This window comes from Eurosta solidaginis, chromosome 1 (genome assembly GCF_040869045.1).
Source record: "Eurosta solidaginis isolate ZX-2024a chromosome 1, ASM4086904v1, whole genome shotgun sequence".
NCBI classification, from domain to species: Eukaryota; Metazoa; Arthropoda; class Insecta; order Diptera; family Tephritidae; genus Eurosta; species Eurosta solidaginis.
Genome location: NC_090319.1, coordinates 189,174,668 through 189,195,262, shown reverse-complemented (window position 1 = coordinate 189,195,262; position 20,595 = coordinate 189,174,668). Strand labels below are relative to the sequence as shown.

Sequence of the window (20,595 nt, the reverse complement as noted above, 5' to 3'; positions counted from 1 at the left end):
GGTTAACCTTATGACGCAAAATAGAAAATTAGTAAAATTTTGGACAATGTGCGTGGCACCGCCCACTTTTAAAAGAAGGTAATTTAAAAGTTTTGCAAGCTGAATTTTGGCATTCGTTGAAGATACCATTATGAAATTTGGCGAAACGTTACTCCTATTACTATATGTGTTTTAAATAAAAATTATCAAAATCGGAACACGCTCACTTTAAAAGTTTAAAAGTCAAATTTTAACCAAAAGCTGAATATCTTCACATTACATACGTAAATTATGACAACATTCAACTGCAACATTTGCCTATAAAGCTCTCAACTTAGTATGTAATGTTCTGTTACACCCGAATTTAGCCTTCCTTACTTGTTTCACTGTCCATAGGTGCATTTTTTTACGGCTTGGTGGACCATAGATACTTTTTTATGCCTTTTTTCTGCACTGTTAACTCTACCACTCACCTTACACTCATTCTTTTCGAAAAATAAGAAAAGGAAAACTAAATACGTAAAGTATAAAAATTTATTAACTTTATAAAGGCGGTGCGCGTAAGTACGACCGTAGCCTTCGAAGTTTATAAAATTGTGAGATGTATGTTTATATGTGCATATGTGTTTTGAAAATTTATGTGTGTGTATGTGTTAATGTGTTAAGTGGGTGGCAGGGCTGCACATGCCAGTGTTGTGCCGTGGTGGTTGGTGGTCACGCTCGCTCCTTCTTGTGCGTGTGCCTTGCGTGCTCCTGTTCCTCCTATGGTATCAATGATATTGCGATCTCCGCATCTTCAGTCGTCTGCTCCGGTATTCTCATTTTATTTTGGTCCATGATATTGTGCTTGAGACCCTTTTAGGGAAGTTGTGCTTCTTCCTTGGTGATGGCCACTGTTGTGAGGTTAACAAACTTGGCATGAAACTGCTGAGTCTGTTAGTTTTTGTTATACTCTCGTCGTCGTGCCAGCTTAACCAATTTCCATTTCAGCGGCCTGTATTTTTATTGTAGTTCGTGATCCACTTCTTCTTCATGTGGTCGAAGCATTCCATTAATGCAGACGTAGGTAGTTATTCCGCCAATCTTAAATGGATAGATAGTAATTCGGTATTTGTCTCATCATTCTTGGAATATAAGCTTTCCAGCTCAAATTTTTAAAAGTTTCTTTCCAATTTCTTTAACTGCGACATACATAGAAAGCCAAAGGCCACCGACATAGTAATATATAATACCTCAAATTATCCTTAACAGCATAAAAATGCAGCATTAATGCGTTTGCTGCATAGTTTTGAAAGAACACCTCTTACACAAGAAGCATATGCGAGAGAGCTTGAAGTAATATATAACATTGCTATTAAATAAGTTTAGAAGGACGCATGGAGAACCAAAAGGAAATAATGGGAAGGAAAATAATAACACTTGGACGATGACATATAGTGGAAAAGCAACATTTAAATTGGCAATTTTTTTTAAGAAATGCAACATTAACACTGCGTTCAAAACAACGAACAGTCTAAAAACTAAGAGCTAACACTAACTCAGAGGATCCGTTTAGCATCAACGGCGTATATAAGCTTACCTGCGGGTGCCACAATAATTAAATAAGACAAACGGGACGGCAAATAAGAACGAGGTTCAGAGAACACATTAGAGATTACAACAAAAAAAACACAGAATCCAAACATCATACTAGAATCCAAACTTCACGAATCACAAGTTCGAAGTTGAATGTTCCCCAGCAAACTTCAATGAAACAATCGGGGTCCTTCACCTTTAAAACATGTTTACAAGAAACAAAGTAATCAAACAGCACCAAAATAACCAAAGTTTCAGACCCACAAAGAGAATCAAACGGCTAGAATTACTGCCTTGTACCTACCTTAGTCGCCCACACAAATCGATCAGTCAAAAACCACCCTCGGTTCTGAATGAACATACATATAAACAAACATCCATTTTGACAATACCTGCTAATGTACCTATAAATACAAGACAAACGGCAACAACAGATCAGAATGAAAATCAACACAAAATGTAAATTTTACAAGGGATTACGTAAAATCATTCCAATTTACATGAATTGACGTATCTTGATAAAATTCTATACATATTGTGGCGAATATTGACATCACTATGCTGTTAGTAAATAATCAACAACAACAAATACAGTAAGTAGCAGCCAAACTTATGTACATCCACACAAATAACCAGCAGCTAGAAGTGAAGATATATTTCACACACACACATGTAGCCATCAGCCGAAGTTGTTTCTCACATATACACACGCATATAGCTCAATAAAACAGGAGATACAACAGTTCTAGAAGGCGAAACGCCTAGACCTTAGTAGAAATATGCGGACGAGGTAACAGAGAGTATAAAAGCAGCGCTAGCTGAAGACTAAAACACGATATTGGTTGTGAAGTATAATTGTACTACTCCCAAAGTAATATAAGTAAGGACAGTTTGAAAAACTGAATATTGGAGTGATTTATTCAACAGTTTAACGATTCGAACGTTAGCAGAAATGCATAATTATTCGAAATATCCAGAATTCGTTACAATTGATGTCAGAAGAGGAATTGTTGAATAAATTCCAGAGGACCAAGTTGAATGAATTGAAGATTCAGCAACTGAAAAAGGAGTTGGAAGCCCGTGGATTGAATACTACTGGCAACAAATCCGAACTACAAACACGAATAAGGGAAGCTATGGAATTGGAAGGAATCGTCGTTGATGAACACACCGTTTATCCTGATGTAGAAGACGCAACAACAAAAATGGAAGAGAAAAACGAAACATCGCAGATAGTTACGAGTGTTTTGCTTTGCCCAATGCTTCTGCTGTATGGCGTGCCTTGTTTTGTTGTATGCTAGTGCGTAAGTATGTATAGCAAAATTCCAATTAGTAGCGGCGCTTGTTTTTGACGACTTGCTGGTGATTTCCGTTCACTTATGTTATTATGTATGTTGTATTTGTAACTGGGTGCATTGGATTTTGAGTGTGCAAAGGGTTGATTGACCGCTGCGTTTTTATGTTTTGTGCGTATCTACCTCCCTTCCAAATATTCAACGCATGTTAGGGTGATCCTATATTTAAAATTTATGTGGGCGGAAATATAAATATTTTGCTTGCGTGCAAAAGCGCGCAAGTCTAATTTGTCCTTCAATTTAGTAATTATCCATTCAATGTACAACAGAATATATTAAATAATATATTTAGGGTATAATTCATAAAGGTATACATATGTATATTTCTGGTGCTTCATATAAAATGTATAAGTGATAAATTCAAATATTATTATAAATTCCAAGTTAATTCAAAATGTATGGTCTTTAGAAAAATGTATGGATATGTGTATGTTGTGCGGATACAAAGTCCTCGGCTTTGGGGTCCTCACATCATTAAAAACTGTCCCGTCTGTTATATTGAAGTTCAGGTAACGGTACTATGCGTCCCATTATGTTTATTTGTTGGTATAAATATGTCCAGTTTAGAGCTTTCCGAAATTATCTAACTTTTAGTAATTAAAAAAATGTATTATAGACCTGTTCCTGTCCCAACGGGACCTATACGTCCCACCCAAAACACCGAATGGGACACATATGTCCCACCCGCTAGAACTCCCTGGAGAGGGTAGAGACTCCACTTCAAAATTTTCTTCTTTTAAGGCCTATACTAAAGCTAAAATAATCAATAAACCAGGAATTTTCCTACTGGTTGCTTTCAGGTTCGAAAAGGTTAACAAACACCCCCACTATGATATTACTAAGTGTTAATAAACTGAAACCAAATGACGATAGAAACCATCACCTGAATATGTAATGTTCAGTTCTGCCAGAACTTAGACAAGCCTTTTCTATGGAATTATGATGTGGCACTTTTCTTCATATGGTTAGATGAAATGAAATAATATTTCCTTACAAATTTCACCACATAATTAATATCTTATTTAAATGGTACTGGTTGATTTAACAAATATTTTTGCATATAAAGACAAGCGTCACAACTCAGAATCAGACCAGCTATTAGCTAAATGGTTTGGAATAGCACAAAAGTGACTCTATATAACAAAAACGAGAAAAACGCATTTTTTATTAAATCTATTTAAATTTGTTTGAAGGGGACTCTTTCTGGTTTAGGGTGAAAGGTGTGGAAAAATTATACATCAGCCACTGTACTGACCAATACTGCATTTCTGGTATAAGATAATTCCTTTATTCAGAACCGCGAGACGTTTTTTGACACAGAAAACCCCTCAACTTTTTCAGCAAGACTAGTTAAACCAACACCGTAAAAGTAAAATGGAGAAGAAACACCCATGTACACACCAGTTTCATGTATGATTGTCACTTCGCATTTAGGAAACTCATAAAAACTTTCATTGAATACGTAAAATAAATTTTACCTTCCCTAATGGTGGATGAACGTCGAAGAAAAAGGTTCGATTAATGTACCAGCTGCCCATTTTTCCGAAGTGTGTCTCATCCCAGCTGTTAGAATTGCATGGTAATTGACAGTTCAACGAATTCGTGCTGACTACTTACCATACATGATCAGGCTCCGTTACCTTATAATATCGCGTGCAAACAGTCAGGAGAACAATTGCGGCGAGCGCTATCCACTTGCTTCTAAAAAATGAACAAACATAGAAATGGATCTATAAAACAAGCTATGACATTTTTATAAATTTGTCTTTAATCCTTTCTAATTTCAAGTCGGGAGCAAAGAAAGCAACATCAAAATTTAGAAAGGCGATTTTTGCAAGCGGGGTTTTAGTTTGGAAAACACCTCGAGTGTATTTCTGCCATGAAAAGCTTTTCAGTGAAAGTTCAAATGCCGCTCGGAGTCGGCATAAAACATATAGATCCCGTCCCGCCAGTTTGTAGGAAAAAATAAAAAGGAACCCTACGCAAATTGGAAGCAATGGTCGGCCATAATCCTCTCTGAGGTAAATAGGGCAAGAAGCATCACTCCCGTAAAAATAAGCCCAATGTTCTCATTGTTTCTTCGATAGATGCCGAAGCGCTGTGAAAATCAAATAGCAAGAAATATAAATTATGAATAAAAAACTAAGAAATAAAAAGAAAATAAAAAACTTTAAGCACTGCCTTTATATAAATGTACAAAAATGAAAGAAAAAAATTTCTTATACAAAGGCATATTCGTGCTGAACTTTGATTTTAAAATTTTTACAAAGAAATTGTGAAAATATTTATGAGAAATAAAAATATAAAGGTGGACCGCAATTAACTGGCTATAAATTGATAAGATGGCCTTTCCTGCCAACTTTCCAATCCAGGTAATATGCGATCCACTTTTATATTTTTACAATTTCTATGTCAAAATTTTAAAATCAAGGTTCAGCAAGAATATGCCTTTGTACAAGGACACTGATTTTTGTCCAATTATATAAAGGAAGTGCTTAATTTTTTATATTTATTTTATTTTCAACAATTTTTGTTGTTATATCGGGCTACTGATTTTTAAGATCGCGGGTTTGAATCGAAGTCAAGGCCTAACAATAATTATTTTATCATTATTATTGTTATGATAAATTTTTCTTAGTAAAAAAAATTTTAAATTAGACTAGAAGAAAGAAAAGATTTAGACAACTGCCAAAGCTCGTTGTATAGATCCATTTCGTGAACTGCTAAATTCCTTCATGGGCAAAGTTTAGGCGCCGCTGTTATAACCCTCAGCTATCACAGCGGTAGCTTGTTGTCTTCATTATTTCTACTTCTATTCTTGTTCTTGATATTCACAGCACTGCGACATCTGTTGCAGAATGGATGTAAACATTGGACTTGTTTCATGGCAATGATGCCATAGAGTCATATCTTATTGACACTTTTACCCCGTGCTCTGGGATGTATTAACAATTTTTGTTGTTATATCGGTCTACTCATTTGTAAGATCGCGGGTTTGAATCGACCTCAAGGCCTAACAATAATTTTTTATCATTATTATTGTTATGATACATTTTTTCTTAATTGAAAACATTTTTAAATTATAATAGAAGAAAGAAAAAATTTAGACAACTGCCAAAGCTCGTTGTATAGATCCATTTCGGGAACTGCAAAATTCCTTCATCGGCAGCATTTAGGCGCCGCTGCTATAACTATTCAGCTATCACAGCGGTTCTTTCTTTGTCTTCATTATTTCTACTTCTATTCTGGTTCTTGCCAATTGACATTCACAGCACTGCGACATCTGTTGCAAAATGGATTTGAAAATTGGACTTGTTTCATGGCAATGATGCCAGAGTTTTGTGACGGACTTTTCCTTATGCCGGGGTATGCTCAGTCCGTCTAGGATCCCTGTGGGAATAGGGAAGAATCCCTATCGGCTCCTTTTAAAGAGAAAGATCCTGTTTTGTTGTTTAAACGTTATAAACGCTTTGTTCAAATCAAATGCAAAACTACCCTTAAATTTATGGTGACGGAGGTGTGAAACCACCGTCGGTTCTACGCCGATGGGGTTGGGAAAACCCCCACCGGGACTACGCTTAATCTAAAATCTAAACCTATTCGTAAAGAAAGCGGAGGTGTAGAACAACCACTTCCTCCCAGTCGGTGGAGTTGGTAAAACCCCCACCGAGTATAAAGCTTAAAGATACCCTGCTCTTCCCGAAGGTTGGGGTGGTGGAAAAACCACCACAATCCCTCAAAGGATGGGGTTAGAAAACCCCAAAGTTACTAAAATAAAGAACTCGTGAGATGGAAAAATCCCAGGAGTCCCATTCACCGCTAAACAAGGCGTTAGCAGGCTACTATACCTAGCTAGCTACTACGCAAATTCGCAAAATTTGCCGCCCTTTTATACTTGTCCACGCGCAGGTGGACAGTTATCGTGCAACAATAAATCTTGTTTATTATATATATTTACATAAGGTATCCTATGTTTAATGGTATTATTCTACCCATATATTCAATTATTTACTTGCATTGCGGTAAAGAAGAGACCGAATACCAATATATTTGATTTCACAGTAGTAACAGAGGGTGATGTGGTGGATGCTATCTTGGATATTAGGTCCAATGCAGTAGGAATCGATGGCATTAGCGTACGTTTTATCAAGCTTTTTCTTCTGTATGTAATATCCCGGATAACGCATATATTTAATTATTCAATCACATCCAGTGAGTTTCCTACTCAGTGGAAAAGGGCTAATGTCATTCCGGTTCCTAAATCAAAAACTCCGGTTTTGTGCAAAGTCTTTAGACCAATAAGCTTGCTACCTGCGTTATCCAAAGTATACGAGAAATTACTACCAAAGCAGATAACTGACTATGTTTATAAAAACCGTTTACTATCTGAGGCTCAATCTAGATTTAGAAGAGGGCATAGTTGTGCTACATCTATATTGAAATTACTTGAGGACATACGTCCAGCCTACGACTATAATTAACTCCCAGTTCTAGTTCTTCTAGATTTCTCAAGAGCTTTTGACATGGTTGATTATAAAATATTACTTCGCAAGCTTGAAACAGCATATAACTTCAGCCCTTTCGCAATTTAGTTAATGCAAAGCTATCTCACTGGCCGCTTTCAGCAAGTTCAATGTGATGATAAGTTATCTGATTTGAAGCCCACAATGTCTGGTGTTCCGCAAGGATTCATCCTAGGCCCAATATTGTTTACTCTGTTTATTAACGATTTACTCACTTGCTGCCATAATGTGTCTATTCATCTTTATGCTGACGATACCCAAATTTATATATCTCGTCCGATCGGGCTTTCGGAAGATTTATTTATTAGGCTGAATGATGATTTAAGACGCATCGGGAGCTGGGCTCTTTTAAATAACTTGTCTGTTAATGCTACAAAATCTAAGGCGATGGCAATATCGAACATAACATATGATTTAAGTAGCCTTCCTGAAATTATGCTTAATGGCGATAAAATATTTTTTCAAGATGCTGTCACCAATTTAGAATTCAAAATCAATTCAAATCTGACCTGCACTGACCATATCAAATTTGTGGTTGGTAAAATCTATAATATCTTTCGTAACTTATACAGAACTGCCTATTTATTACCGCGAGACGTTAAAATGAAGCTAGTCAAAGCTCTTATAATACCTCACATTTCTTATGGAGAACTTATTTACGGTAGCCTTGATTCGCTTAGTCATAAACAATACTGCTCGGTTCGTATTTTCTAAGAGGAAATTTTACCATATATCTTCGTACGCTGCCCAAATTCTCGGAAGCGACGTTTGTACTTTCCTAAAAATGATAAATTTATGTTTCTTACAGAAACTACTACATTTTCAATATCCGCCTTACTCATTTAATAAACTAACTTTGTGTCAGTCCTCTCGGACTCTGAATCTATTTATCCCGAACTTTAAGTACGTGACATCCTCCAGAATATTCTTTGTCAGTACAATCCGTCTTTGGAACTCACTACCCTCCAAGACGAAAGCAATTAGAAAAGCCAGATGTTTCAAACTAGCAGTAAAATCCTTCCTTAATCCATAACTTATCTTAATTATATAATTATATCAACTTACTTTAAATTATATAACTCTATCATTGATTATTCAACTAATGGGCCAAAGATGCTCCTTTCACACAATGTACAAATAAAAATTAATAGATTGTCTTTTTTAACTTCAAGAAAAATCGTTTTTATATGTAATTTGTAGTTGTAAGATCTGATTGATGAACTATCTAAAAGACATAGTCCTACTTGTACAAATAAGTTCAAATAAATAAATAAATATTAGTATTTATTTCTAAATCATATATGGAGTAATTCCCTCCGGACTGCCCCCTAGCATGGTAGTTCATTGGTATGCATTAGACCCCTGCATGAATGCACAAAAATATGCCTATGAATACATTCACACAAATTTTGTACAAGCACTCATTCAATTCACTGGCATGAGAACTTATGGGTATGAGTACAAAAGGCTGTGGTAGCAAAATATACAAGTACTTGCACGGTCTCGTCTCATGCAGCACAACTACAACCAATGACGTCAACGCATGTGTGTAGTACAACTTGTATATTCACTAGTACAACTTGTATATTCAGTATATTCTTGTATATTCAGAAGTACTACATGTATCGCAGGTGTACTTGTGTATACAACTACAGTTTGGTGAATTTTAAGGAATTATAAAAATGTACACTAGTTGCCCGTGTAAAACTCATTTATTATAAAAAAATAAAGTGCATAAATGTGCCATTTTAGGATTTTATTTATTTTTCATATTAATGCGGTTTCTTATGTTAGATATTAATATCTCTTTAACTAAGTAGCTTTAACTTATACTATTTAAGCAAGCAAGTTTTTTCTTTTATATATGTTCTAAATATTTTTATACTCAGTTGAGCAGAGCTCACAGAGTATATTAAGTTTGATTGGATAACGGTTGGTTGTACAGGTATAAAGGAATCGAGATAGATATAGACTTCCATATATCAAAATCATCAGGATCGAAAAAAAATTTGATTGAGCCATGTCCGTCCGTCCGTTAACACGATAACTTGAGTACATTTTGAGGTATCTTGATGAAATTTGGTATGTAGATTCCTGAGCACACATATGAGATCGCTATTTAAAATGAACGATATCGGACTATAACCACTCCCACTTTTTCGATATCGAAAATTTCGAAAAACCGAAAAAGTGCAATAATCCACTACTAAAGACAGATAAAGCGATGAAATTTGGTAGATGAGTTGAACTTATCACGCAGAATAGAAAATTAGTAAAATTTTGGACAATGGGCGTGGCACCGCCCACTTTTAAAAGAAGGTAATTTAAAAGTTTTGCAAGCTGTAATTTGGCAGTCGTTGAAGATATCATGATGAAATTTGGCAGGAACGTTACTCCTATTACTATATGTACGCTTAATAAAAATTAGCAACATCGGAGAAGGACCACGCCCACTTAAAAAAAAAATTTTTTTTTAAGTAAAATTTTAACAAAAAATTTAATATCTTTACAGTATATAAGTAAATTATGTCAACATTCAACTCCAGTAATGATGTGGTGCAACAAAATACAAAAATAAAAGAAAATTTCAAAATGGGCGTGGATCCGCCCTTTTTCATTTAATTTGTCTAGGATACTTTTAACGCCATAAGTCGAACAAAAATTAAGAAATCCTTTTGAAATTTGGTAGGGGCATAGATTTTATGACGATAACTGTTTTCTGTGAAAATGGGAGGAATCGGTTGATGCCACGCCCAGTTTTTATACACAGTCGTCCGTCTGTCCTTCCGCATGGTCGTTAACACGATAACTTGAGCAAAAATCGACATATCTTTAATGAACTTAGTTCACGTGCTTACTTGAACTCACTTTATCTTGGTATGAAAAATTAACGAAATCCGACTATGACCACGCCCACTTATTCGATATCGAAAATTAACGAAAAATGAAAAAATGCCATAATTCTATACCAAATACGAAAAAAGGGTTGAATCATGGTAAGGTAATTGGATTGTTTTATTGACGCGAAATATAACTTTAGAAAAAACTTTATAAAATGGTTGTGACACTTACCATAATAAGTAGAAGAAAATGAAAAAGTTCTGCAGGGCGAAATAAAAAACCCTTAAAATCTTGGCAGGTATTACATATATAAATAAATTAGCGGTATCCAACAGATAATGTTCTGGGTCACCCTGGTGCACATTTTGGTCGATATCTGGAAAACGCCTTCACATATACAACTACCACCACTCCCTTTTAAAACGCTCATTAATACCTTTAATTTGATACACATATCGTACAAACTCATTCTAGAGTCACCCCTGGTCCACCTTTATGGCGATATCTCGAAAAGGCGTCCACCTATAGAACTAAAGCCCACTCCCTTTTAAAAATACTCATTAACACCTTTCATTTGATACCCATATCGTACAAACATATTCTAAAGTCACCCCTGGTCCACCTTTATGGCGATATCTCGAAACGGCGTCCACCTATGGAACTACGGATTACTCCCTTTTAAAAACTCATTAACACCTTTCTTTTGATACCCATATCGCACAAACAAAGTCTAGAGTCACCCCTGGTCCACCTTTATTGCGATACCTCGAAAAGGCGTCCACCTATAGAACTAATGCCCACTCCCTTTTAAAATACTTATTAACTCCTTTCGTTTGATACCCATATTGCACAAACGAATTCTATAGTCACCCCTGGCCCACCTTTATGGCGATATCTCGAAACGGCGTCCACCTATGGAACTAACGATTACTCCCTTTTAAAAACTCATTAACACCTTTCTTTTGATACCCATATTGTACAAACAAATTCTAGGGTCACCCTGCTCCACCTTTATGGCGATGTCTCGAAACGGCGTCCACCTATGGAACTAAGGATTACTCCCTTTTAAAATACTCATCAACACCTTTCTTTTGATACCCATATTGCACAAACAAATTCTAGGGTCACCCCTGGTCCACCTTTATGGCGATATCTCGAAAATGCGACCACCTTTACAACAACCACAACTCCCTTTTAAAACCCTCATTAATACCTTTAATTTGATACCCATATCGTACAAATATATTTTAGAGTCACCTCTGGTCCACCTTTGTGGCGATATTTCGAAACGGCGTCCACCTATAGAACTAATGCCCACTCCCTTTTAAAATACTTATTAACTCCTTTCGTTTGATACCCATATTGCACAAACGAATTCTAGAGTCACCCCTGGCCCACCTTTATGGCGATATCTCGAAACGGCGTCCACCTATGGAACTAATGATTACTCCCTTTTAAAAACTCATTAACACCTTTCTTTTGATACCCATATTGTACAAACAAATTCTAGGGTCACCCTGCTCCACCTTTATGGCGATGTCTCGAAACGGCGTCCACCTATGGAACTAAGGATTACTCCCTTTTAAAATACTCATCAACACCTTTCTTTTGATACCCATATTGCACAAACAAATTCTAGGGTCACCTCTGGTCCACCTTTATGGCGATATCTCGAAAATGCGACCACCTTTACAACAACCACAACTCCCTTTTAAAACCCTCATTAATACCTTTAATTTGATACCCATATCGTACAAATATATTTTAGAGTCACCTCTGGTCCACCTTTGTGGCGATATTTCGAAACGGCGTCCACCTATAGAACTAAGGCAAACTCCCTTTTAAAATACTCATTAACACCTTTCTTTGATGCCCATATTGTACAAACAAATTCTAGGGTCACCCCTGGTCCACCTTTATGGCGATATCTCGAAACGGCGTCCACCTATGGAACTAAGGATTACTCCCTTTTAAAATACTCATTAACACCTTTCATTTGATACCCATATGGTACAAACGCATTCTAGAGTCAACCCTGATTCACCTTTATGGCTATATCCCTAAATGGCGTCCACCTATAGAACTATGGCCCACTCCCTCATAAAATACTCTTTAATGCCTTTCATTTGATACGCATGTCATACAAACACATTCCAGGGTTTCCCTCGGTTCATTTTCCTACATGGTTATTTTTCCCTTATGTTGTCACCATAGCTCTCAACTGAGTATGTAATGTTCGGTTACACCCGAACTTAACCTTCCTTAATTGTTCATATTGATATGTAAAAACATAATTTTTTCAACACATGTCGGGTTAAACCCTAGGGAACTACGCTTAACTGAAAGTAATTGCTTGGCGCTTGAAGATACTCTTTCTGAAGGGGTACTACTAGCAGGAGTAGCAAATATTTTTCGGCTTAGCTGGAATGACAAAGGATATTAAAGTTTATTAAACTCCCACCACTTTAGAACGTCAAAATCGTTGTGCATGACCTCAGAAATATTTGCATATAGCATCAATTCTTCTTGTACTCGGTCAATACTACTAGGTATCTTTTGAGGCTGGAGTAATCCGGAAAATAAGCATTCTTTTTGTTTGAAAGAGTATTCTGCTGTGAGTTTTCATTGTTTATCAAACTGTCTTCATTTATTCTGTCTTTCAAGCAAAGTTTCACAATGTTCTTTGACTTCATTTTTCTCAGCAGCAGTAAATTGTGAGAGATTGTTAGTGGGTGGGAACAGAAATAGAGCTATTTTATGAATCATTGTTAAATTACTAAGTAAAGTGTCCTTAAGCAATGTACGCAGCCGTAGCTTCAAATCTTGTATGCATTCTGACTCATCGTTGGTTGATTCACAATGCCGCATTAAGTAGTAAACATGTACTATTACTAAATGTAAGGTTGGATAGATATCGCCTTCCAAATCTTTTGATGTTTCCTCAAATTTAGCCAGCACTTTAAGGGTATCTGTTATGGCATTTAAGCTTATTCCACTAATACATCTCAGTTGACGATTTTCCCTCCAAAATATTTCCAACGTCAACCCAGTTATTTTTGAAAGACTGTAGCATGTAGTAAACTGTGTTCCATCTTGTCGGAGAAATGCTTTTAAGGGTTGTTGTCAATTATGCTTTGGCTCCAGATTTCTTGAAATACCTGACGACATGTGACATTTTTCTTTCATTTCGCTAATATCGGCTGACTCGTTAAGAGATTTTTCCACGATGTTGTGCAATAAATGGGTAATACAAAATATGTGGTTGTGATGTTGGAAAGCGGCTTTCATGTTTGTTCCTCTATCCGTAACAACAATGGCTTTATCCAAGGAGCAATCAAATTCGTCCAAAGCTTCCGTCACTTTTTGCATAATTCTTTGATCTATTGTGAAAAAGTTCGTGAAAAAACAATCAGGGTATTCAGCAGGATATTGAAATAGGCAATTCTTACTGGTACAGGGCTCGGAGTCCATGGACTTAAAAGCAAACAGTTTTGTGACTAATTTTGCATTTGTAATAAAGTGCACCGTTAGAGATAAGTAGGAATGCTTTGAAACAGTATCTGTCCATATATCCGAAGTAAGTCCAAGAAATCCGCCACTTAGTTCCTTTAGTTCTTTTCTCATCTCATCGTAGGAAATTTTGTAGAGCTTGTCTATGTTTCTGGATACAGTGGTGGGGTGTGGTAGCAATTTTTCAACGTCTACATTTGGACCATACTTGGCTCCTATTGACAATATTAGCTCTACGTATTCCTGCAGGCCTTCATCCTCTACAATTTGAATCGATCGGCAATTTTTTACAACCCATCCTGTAACAGATCGGACAACGTCCTTTCTTGTTTCGTCATCAACATCTATTCGGCGCCTATTGTCAACTCGATCTGTAAAAGTTTTGTAACACTTGTGTTTGACTAAATTCGATGTGATCTTTGTAAAGGTTAAAACGCTACTGCAGTCTTTGCAAGCTACTACTTTGTCTAAAAAGCTGCCGCCAATATTTGCTTTCCCGAAAATATTCCAAACTTTGCTCTTTCCGGCAGTTAAAATGATTTTATCGTCTCCCTTGACTATTTTTTCTTTTATTTCGACAAATTGGTGATCTTTTACGGACATCGGTGAATTGGCTGATGTTAATTGGTCCATAATATATGTATATATTTGTGCCTGGCGGCCACCGTGGTGTGATGGTAGCGTGCTCCGCCTACCACGCCGTGTGCCCTGGGTTCACACCCCGGGCAAAACAACATCAAAATTTTAGAAATAAGATTTTTCAATTAGAAGACAATTTTTCTAAGCGGGGTCGCCCCTCGGCAGTGTTTGCCAAGCGCTCCGAGTGTATTTCTGCCATGAAAATCTCTCAGTGAAAACTCATCTGCCTTGCAGATGCCGTTCGGAGTCGGCATAAAACATGTAGGTCCAGTCCGGCCAATTTGTAGAGAAAATAAAGAGGAGCACGACGCAAATTGGAAGAGAAGCTCGGTCTTAGATCTCTTCGGAGGTTATCGGCCATCGGCCTTACATTTATTTTTTTAAATTTTTTTAAATATTAAAATGCTTCAGAAAAAGTATTGTGGTTTAGTTGGTGAAACTTCAATGTAGTTATCCATTGGTATGATCTTTCTTAAGTTAATTTCTCTATTTATATTGTTCTATTCCGCGTTTTTTTCAAAGCGTATGTACATGTATTCTATATATACTGAAGTGCGTTTAATTATATAAATAGTTAAAGAAATAGATAATGAAATTTTTCTACAATGTAATATGTATACACATAAATATATCCTAACCCATTTTTAAGGCCATAATCGATGGCCTTCAGGCAGGCAAATGTCTATCATCATACAAGTGTATGTATGGTGATTAGCGATGCACAACATACATGTTCCAGGATCGTTAATTATGGGAAAGCCCCACATAAATTGAGAATGCCTACCATTGTTTTGTATCGCGGATTTTCATTGTCTAATGAAAATAGTTTTATGTATATATGCATGTGTATTAATTTTAGGGAAATAACGTTTTACCAACTAATCAATGACTTTCAGCCTAGAATAATTCTATACATACGTCATACAAGTTGATGGTGATTAGGGATAACGGCGCAGTATATATTTTGAAGTTTTGTTAATTTTTGAAATTTTTGTATGAAAGGCGGGAAACATTGCAAATTTCTCCAGCATGGCTGATTTGTAAACGTTTATTAGCTCTTAAGAAAAGATATTTAGTATTTTTCTTTCTTATTACAAAATTTTGTATTCGCCACTTAAAAATACCCATATTTTTTGTTACGTTTTTCATAGTTTCAACGCAAACTTTTCATAAATGCACACATCGTTTTAGAACGAAAACAAGTATATAGGTACCTAGTACTCATAGTATATTCATTGGTACAACTTTTACAACGTTTATCTCATTGTGCTTCTCGATGAGACATGTGCATGTATAAATTTCTTTGGTAATGATATGAATGCGCGCGCGCATGTACAACGCAGACAAAATGCGGGTACATACAACTTCTCTTTGCATATCATCACTCATACAATGCAAATTCATTGGCGTGAAATACAATGGATACTGAGACAGTATCAGTATGTCTCATTGTATATTCACGTGTGAATGCATTCATGCAGGACTCTAGTATGCATCTCTGCTTTGTTGTTGTCAACGAGTTGGTTGTCCTTCGTAGGTAACTAGGAGGTGACGTCTTTCTAGTATATTGTGTTTTTTTTGTTTCCTCTTTGTGCGATAGCCGCCTTGACGGTTAGCTTCAATGCCTGTTGTGCTTGGTCGCAATTTCTTTGTATACGTATGTTTGTACATTTTTGGTGCTCTTGCAGTGGGAGCTTATGTGTGTTGCTTATTGCGTTTCTGTATTCCCATCGTTATTTAGAATTCCATCCGGTTCGTTGATCTCAATGCAAAGCCAAAGTTTTTCCCGTTTGATCTCTATGCAAAATATAATATCCAACCAAAATATTTGCCATATGCGGGTAGAGAAAATTATGTTTTTGCGAAATAATAAATATATAAGTGTATATAAGGGTGTTTCAGAAAAATGATTATTTTATGTGTGTAAATTCAATTTATATAATTCAGGTTTATATGTTTTACATACTGTATGCGCTGATATAAATTCATTGTCATATATATTAGAGTGTTTCGAAAAATAATATATAATTTGTAATTCAAATACGATTTATAAATGTTCAAATAAGTTGTGACAAATATTTATAGGTTCGAATGTGTGGGCTACAAAGCCGGTGGATTTGGGTCCCCACAGTGTCATATTTTATTGAAACTTTTTCCTCGTGCTCTGGGATGTATTAGCAATTTTTGTTGTTATATCGGCCTACTGATTTGTACGATCGCGGGTGTGAATCGAGCTCAAGGCCTAACAATAATTATTTTATCTGTCTAAGCCTTGGTGATTCGCCGGGCGAATAGTTTTTTTGTTATAATTATATTATTTTTTATTTAAGTGGACTGCGTGTTATTTTATATAGAGGTCGATATGCACCTGTTACACCTTGTATGTATTCATTGGGGCGAGCACTGGGGGCTCTATGGGTGGGTTGAGCCACCTTATTTGCTCTGAAAACCCCCAAGCTTTGGGATATAAATTTTAAACTATGTCTTTAGAATATTTCACTAACCATCTGAGAGTTACAAGCTCACTTAATGGCTAATCAAACAAACGAAAGAAAAATGCTCATAGTTTAAGTCACCTAAACATACTCGCCCGCCTAGACGGCTTAGTCTTCTAGTGAAACTTCCATATGAGCCAGTTATCAGGCTCGAAGGACCATATCTAAGCTTTGGTGATTCGAGGGGCGAATAGTTTTCTTTTTTTTTTTAATTATATAATTGTTATTTAAGTGAACTGTGTGTTATTTTAGAGAGAGGTCGCTATGCGCCTATTAGACCTTGTATGTATTCAGTGGGGGCGAGCTCTGGGGGCTCTCAGGTATTGCCTGCGGGTTGAGCGACTTTATTTTGCTTTGAAAGACCCCCGGTATGGGATATAAATTTTAAACTATGTCTTTAGAATATTTCATTACCCAGTTGAGAATCACAAACGCACTCAATGGCTAATGAAACAAACGAAAGAAAAATGGTCAGAGTTTAAGTCAATTAAACATTATCGATATATTAATACGCTAACAAAATGTCCATACAATCAATTGACAGACTGTTTCCATACTTAGCATACGTAAAATCATATAAAATTATATGAATTGTTTCGTATGTATCAGCCGCAGTGCATAGGCCTATTTTTGTTAACAAATATTACTCTATTTGTTTATAATTAATAAAAAAGTTTTTTGTAAATTCGAACAATCTCTCCAAATATCGAAATTTACTTTCGTGCACAAAAGCGCACCATCTGTAGGACCAATTATGTTTTTTTGTAAATTCGAACAATTTCTCCAAATATCGAAATTTACTTTCATGCACAAAAGCGCACCATCTGTAGGATTGTGCCCAATTCAAAGACAAACATACATATTATGTAACCCCGCTCAATTCGAAAACTGCGTAGTCGTGTTGCTCAAATCCTTCACCTACATACAAATATGCTTTCCCGATTGTTGCCCCTTACCTATAGTGGCCTGTTCCAAAATTCTAAAAAAATTGTTCCCAAATCATTTGTAGCGTTGTTACGATTCTGCCTTGCGGTAGTGAGTCACGGCGGTATGCAGGCATGCTTGTTAGCCCACGCTAGCTCGTCGGATGGGGGGGGGGGGGGGGGGGGGGTCTTTTCCACCGGCCTCACCTGCAGTACTCGTAAACAAATTATGTGTAAGTCATGCCTATGCTTGTGGAAGGTGATAGCGTGAAAGGAAGCGAAAAGAAAGATGGGGAATTAGAGGCCCGTCTAGGTCAGGTGGAGTCTGCCCTCCCACTTCTACGTAGTGTACGTAGCCTTGGGCTCCTCTAAGACTCCGTAAATCGAGCGAAGCCCACTTTGCCTGACACTTGTCCGTCCGTTAATTGTCCACTACGTCCCTGGTCAACCTAACATCCTGTTTCTACGTCTGTCTGCACACCCACGTCCCCTCTTACGCCCTTGTGTAACGCCCACACCAAACAACAGGGTATCTTATCTACGCATCATGGTATCTTACCCCGTTAATCAAAAAAAGGTAGAAATCCAAAAAAAGCAGAACCAAAGTTATTCCTTCAAAACGTTATAAACATATTCACATTCCTTTATTTAATTCAGATGTTAATTTACTCTTATATTTACCCATATATGTATTAATAATTTTCTTATACTAACTCTTCGTTCAAAAATAAACAGCAGTTTCCATATCTGTACTTAGGCCTGCCTATGTGCGAAGAAGAAAAGAAAAGGTGAAACTACCTTACAAGTTAATTTCAAAAAAAATCCATAAAAAATTTATATTAAACTTTTGTAAGTGGTGGAAACTTAAATACGTGAGGCTTCAATTCAAAAATAATAAATCGAGCTTAGTAGATATGCAGTTACAGAGCCTATCATAAAACTATAAAAATAAAATAATTATACAAGTAAAAAAATAAAAATAAAATCCAATCATAACTCCGTTTATTTTTCGGTAGTGGTTCTAGTTCAATGGCCGCCGCTGTTGGGTATTTAATCCCCAAACTAATCCCTCTCTTAATATTCCAACTGGCAGCAAGAAAAAAAACGTATGATAAGAAAAACATGCAAAATAAAATATGTATGTAAAATTGTATTTATATGTATATACTTAATTATGGGTATTATATTTACGTGCTAGCACTTACCGGTTTATCCCACGATGAGGCGCCACATCTAGAGAGCAGTGCTAAAAATTTTATGTATATATATCCATACATATATACATAAAGAAGACTCATTAAAAGGAAAGCTAAGTGAATAATCTGATTTCCAATGCCTAACGTTGGCTGGATCTCAGAGAGGAGTTATTTTGGAAGCACTTCCGCCTTTAGTCATGCGGTTGTGGGCTGGATTACAACAGCCAATTCTATTATGGGCTTTACGGCGGTCAGAAAAATTGTTTAAAATGACGAAACAAGAAAGAAAAAACCCCAAAATAGGGTTAAAAGTGCACAGAAGGTGAAGTGAAAAAAATTATTGAGTGCCTTGTGACGGGGAAGATCTGGTTCGTTCAACCGGACCTAAGTACGGATTATAGGTGGATCAAAGAAGAAAAAAAAAACAAAGGAATGAAGAAGGGGGGAGTTGGGAAATCAAAATTTCCGATTACTTCAATCGAAATCTTCCTCCTTCTGTTTTTCCTTTTTTTTTTTTTTTTTTTTTGAAATATACTGATTTGACCAAAAGGAACACAAAAAGAATGTAAAAAAAAATCAAAAGCTAGAAAATGGGTGCAAAGAAAGTTAATCCGTGAACAAAAAAAAACGCCGTGAATTATTAAAAAGTTTAACAAAAGAAAAAAACGTTTTCCCTGGAATTCCCCCAAGGAGGGTTAGCCTAACAAGAAAAATTCGCTGTTATCTATGTACATAAGGTTATCATACAGTCTTAGTATAAATTTATGTATATGTAAATGGTTCGCCGCCAGTCTTCTCTCCGTGCGTTTGTTGTTGTTGTCGCTGGGCTGATGCTGTGCTCTGGCCTCGTTGGGCTGGTGCTTAAGTACTACTTTATTTTTTATCGTCGGTGCCGTTCTCCAAATAACATAGCTTTAGGGGGGTATAAATATGCTGAAATTTTGTATTGCCTCCAGGCAGTTCAGCTGCAGGAACCTCTCGACTGCTTATTAGTTTAACGGCTTTTCGTTGAGGCCCAGGAATACTCCTACCGCGTGAGGATCTCAGCGGCGGCAGGTTGCTTGAGTGTCCTTTGGCTGGTGTACTGGTGGCCGGAACCGTAACTGTAGCGGGTTATGGCAAAAAAAATATCACTTTTTTTTTTTTTATTTTTTATTTTGGTAAGTCACTACTGCGGTTTAAAAATTCCCGGTCGCACTCCCGTTGCTGTGTTGAACACTTTGAATAATGATCCAAAGTCCCATTTCGGTTAGTGAACGAAGCCCCTGAAAAGTGCCATGAAATCTTTCCTTCGCCATATTTTCACTCAACAGACGAAGAAAGTACGCACACACCCTTACCACAAGACGTTACCTACAGATACATGTTTAACGAGGCATAACCGAACAAACCACAAGCTATACACAGATTAGAACGGCCAAAGGAGAAATTGCTTTCGCGCGCTATAACCCATACATACACATAAAGTATATCAGATGATTTGAGCGTTCGACGTGGTTTAAAAATGTTTGACGTAGATATGCATGGTTCGACATAATCGGAAGTGCTTGAAGTTTGGC

General features: G+C 36.5%; 1 protein-coding gene across 5 annotated transcripts in view; it reads right to left on the bottom strand.

Moving 5' to 3' along the window:
* The window catches only part of tw (Protein O-mannosyl-transferase 2), a 2,413,568-nt gene that overhangs the window by 2,075,008 nt on the left and 317,965 nt on the right, over window positions 1-20,595 (bottom strand). For all 5 annotated transcript variants that reach the window (XR_010948728.1, XR_010948727.1, XM_067760058.1 and 2 more), the window contains exons 2-3: window positions 4,527-4,610; window positions 4,388-4,472 (exon numbers count right to left, since the gene is read on the bottom strand). Coding sequence is in view for 3 of the 5 variants with exons in the window: in XM_067760058.1 (XP_067616159.1) it covers window positions 4,388-4,472; window positions 4,527-4,610 (169 nt within the window). In the remaining 2 variants the exon portion in view is untranslated. The remainder of the gene's footprint in view (window positions 1-4,387; window positions 4,473-4,526; window positions 4,611-20,595) is intronic.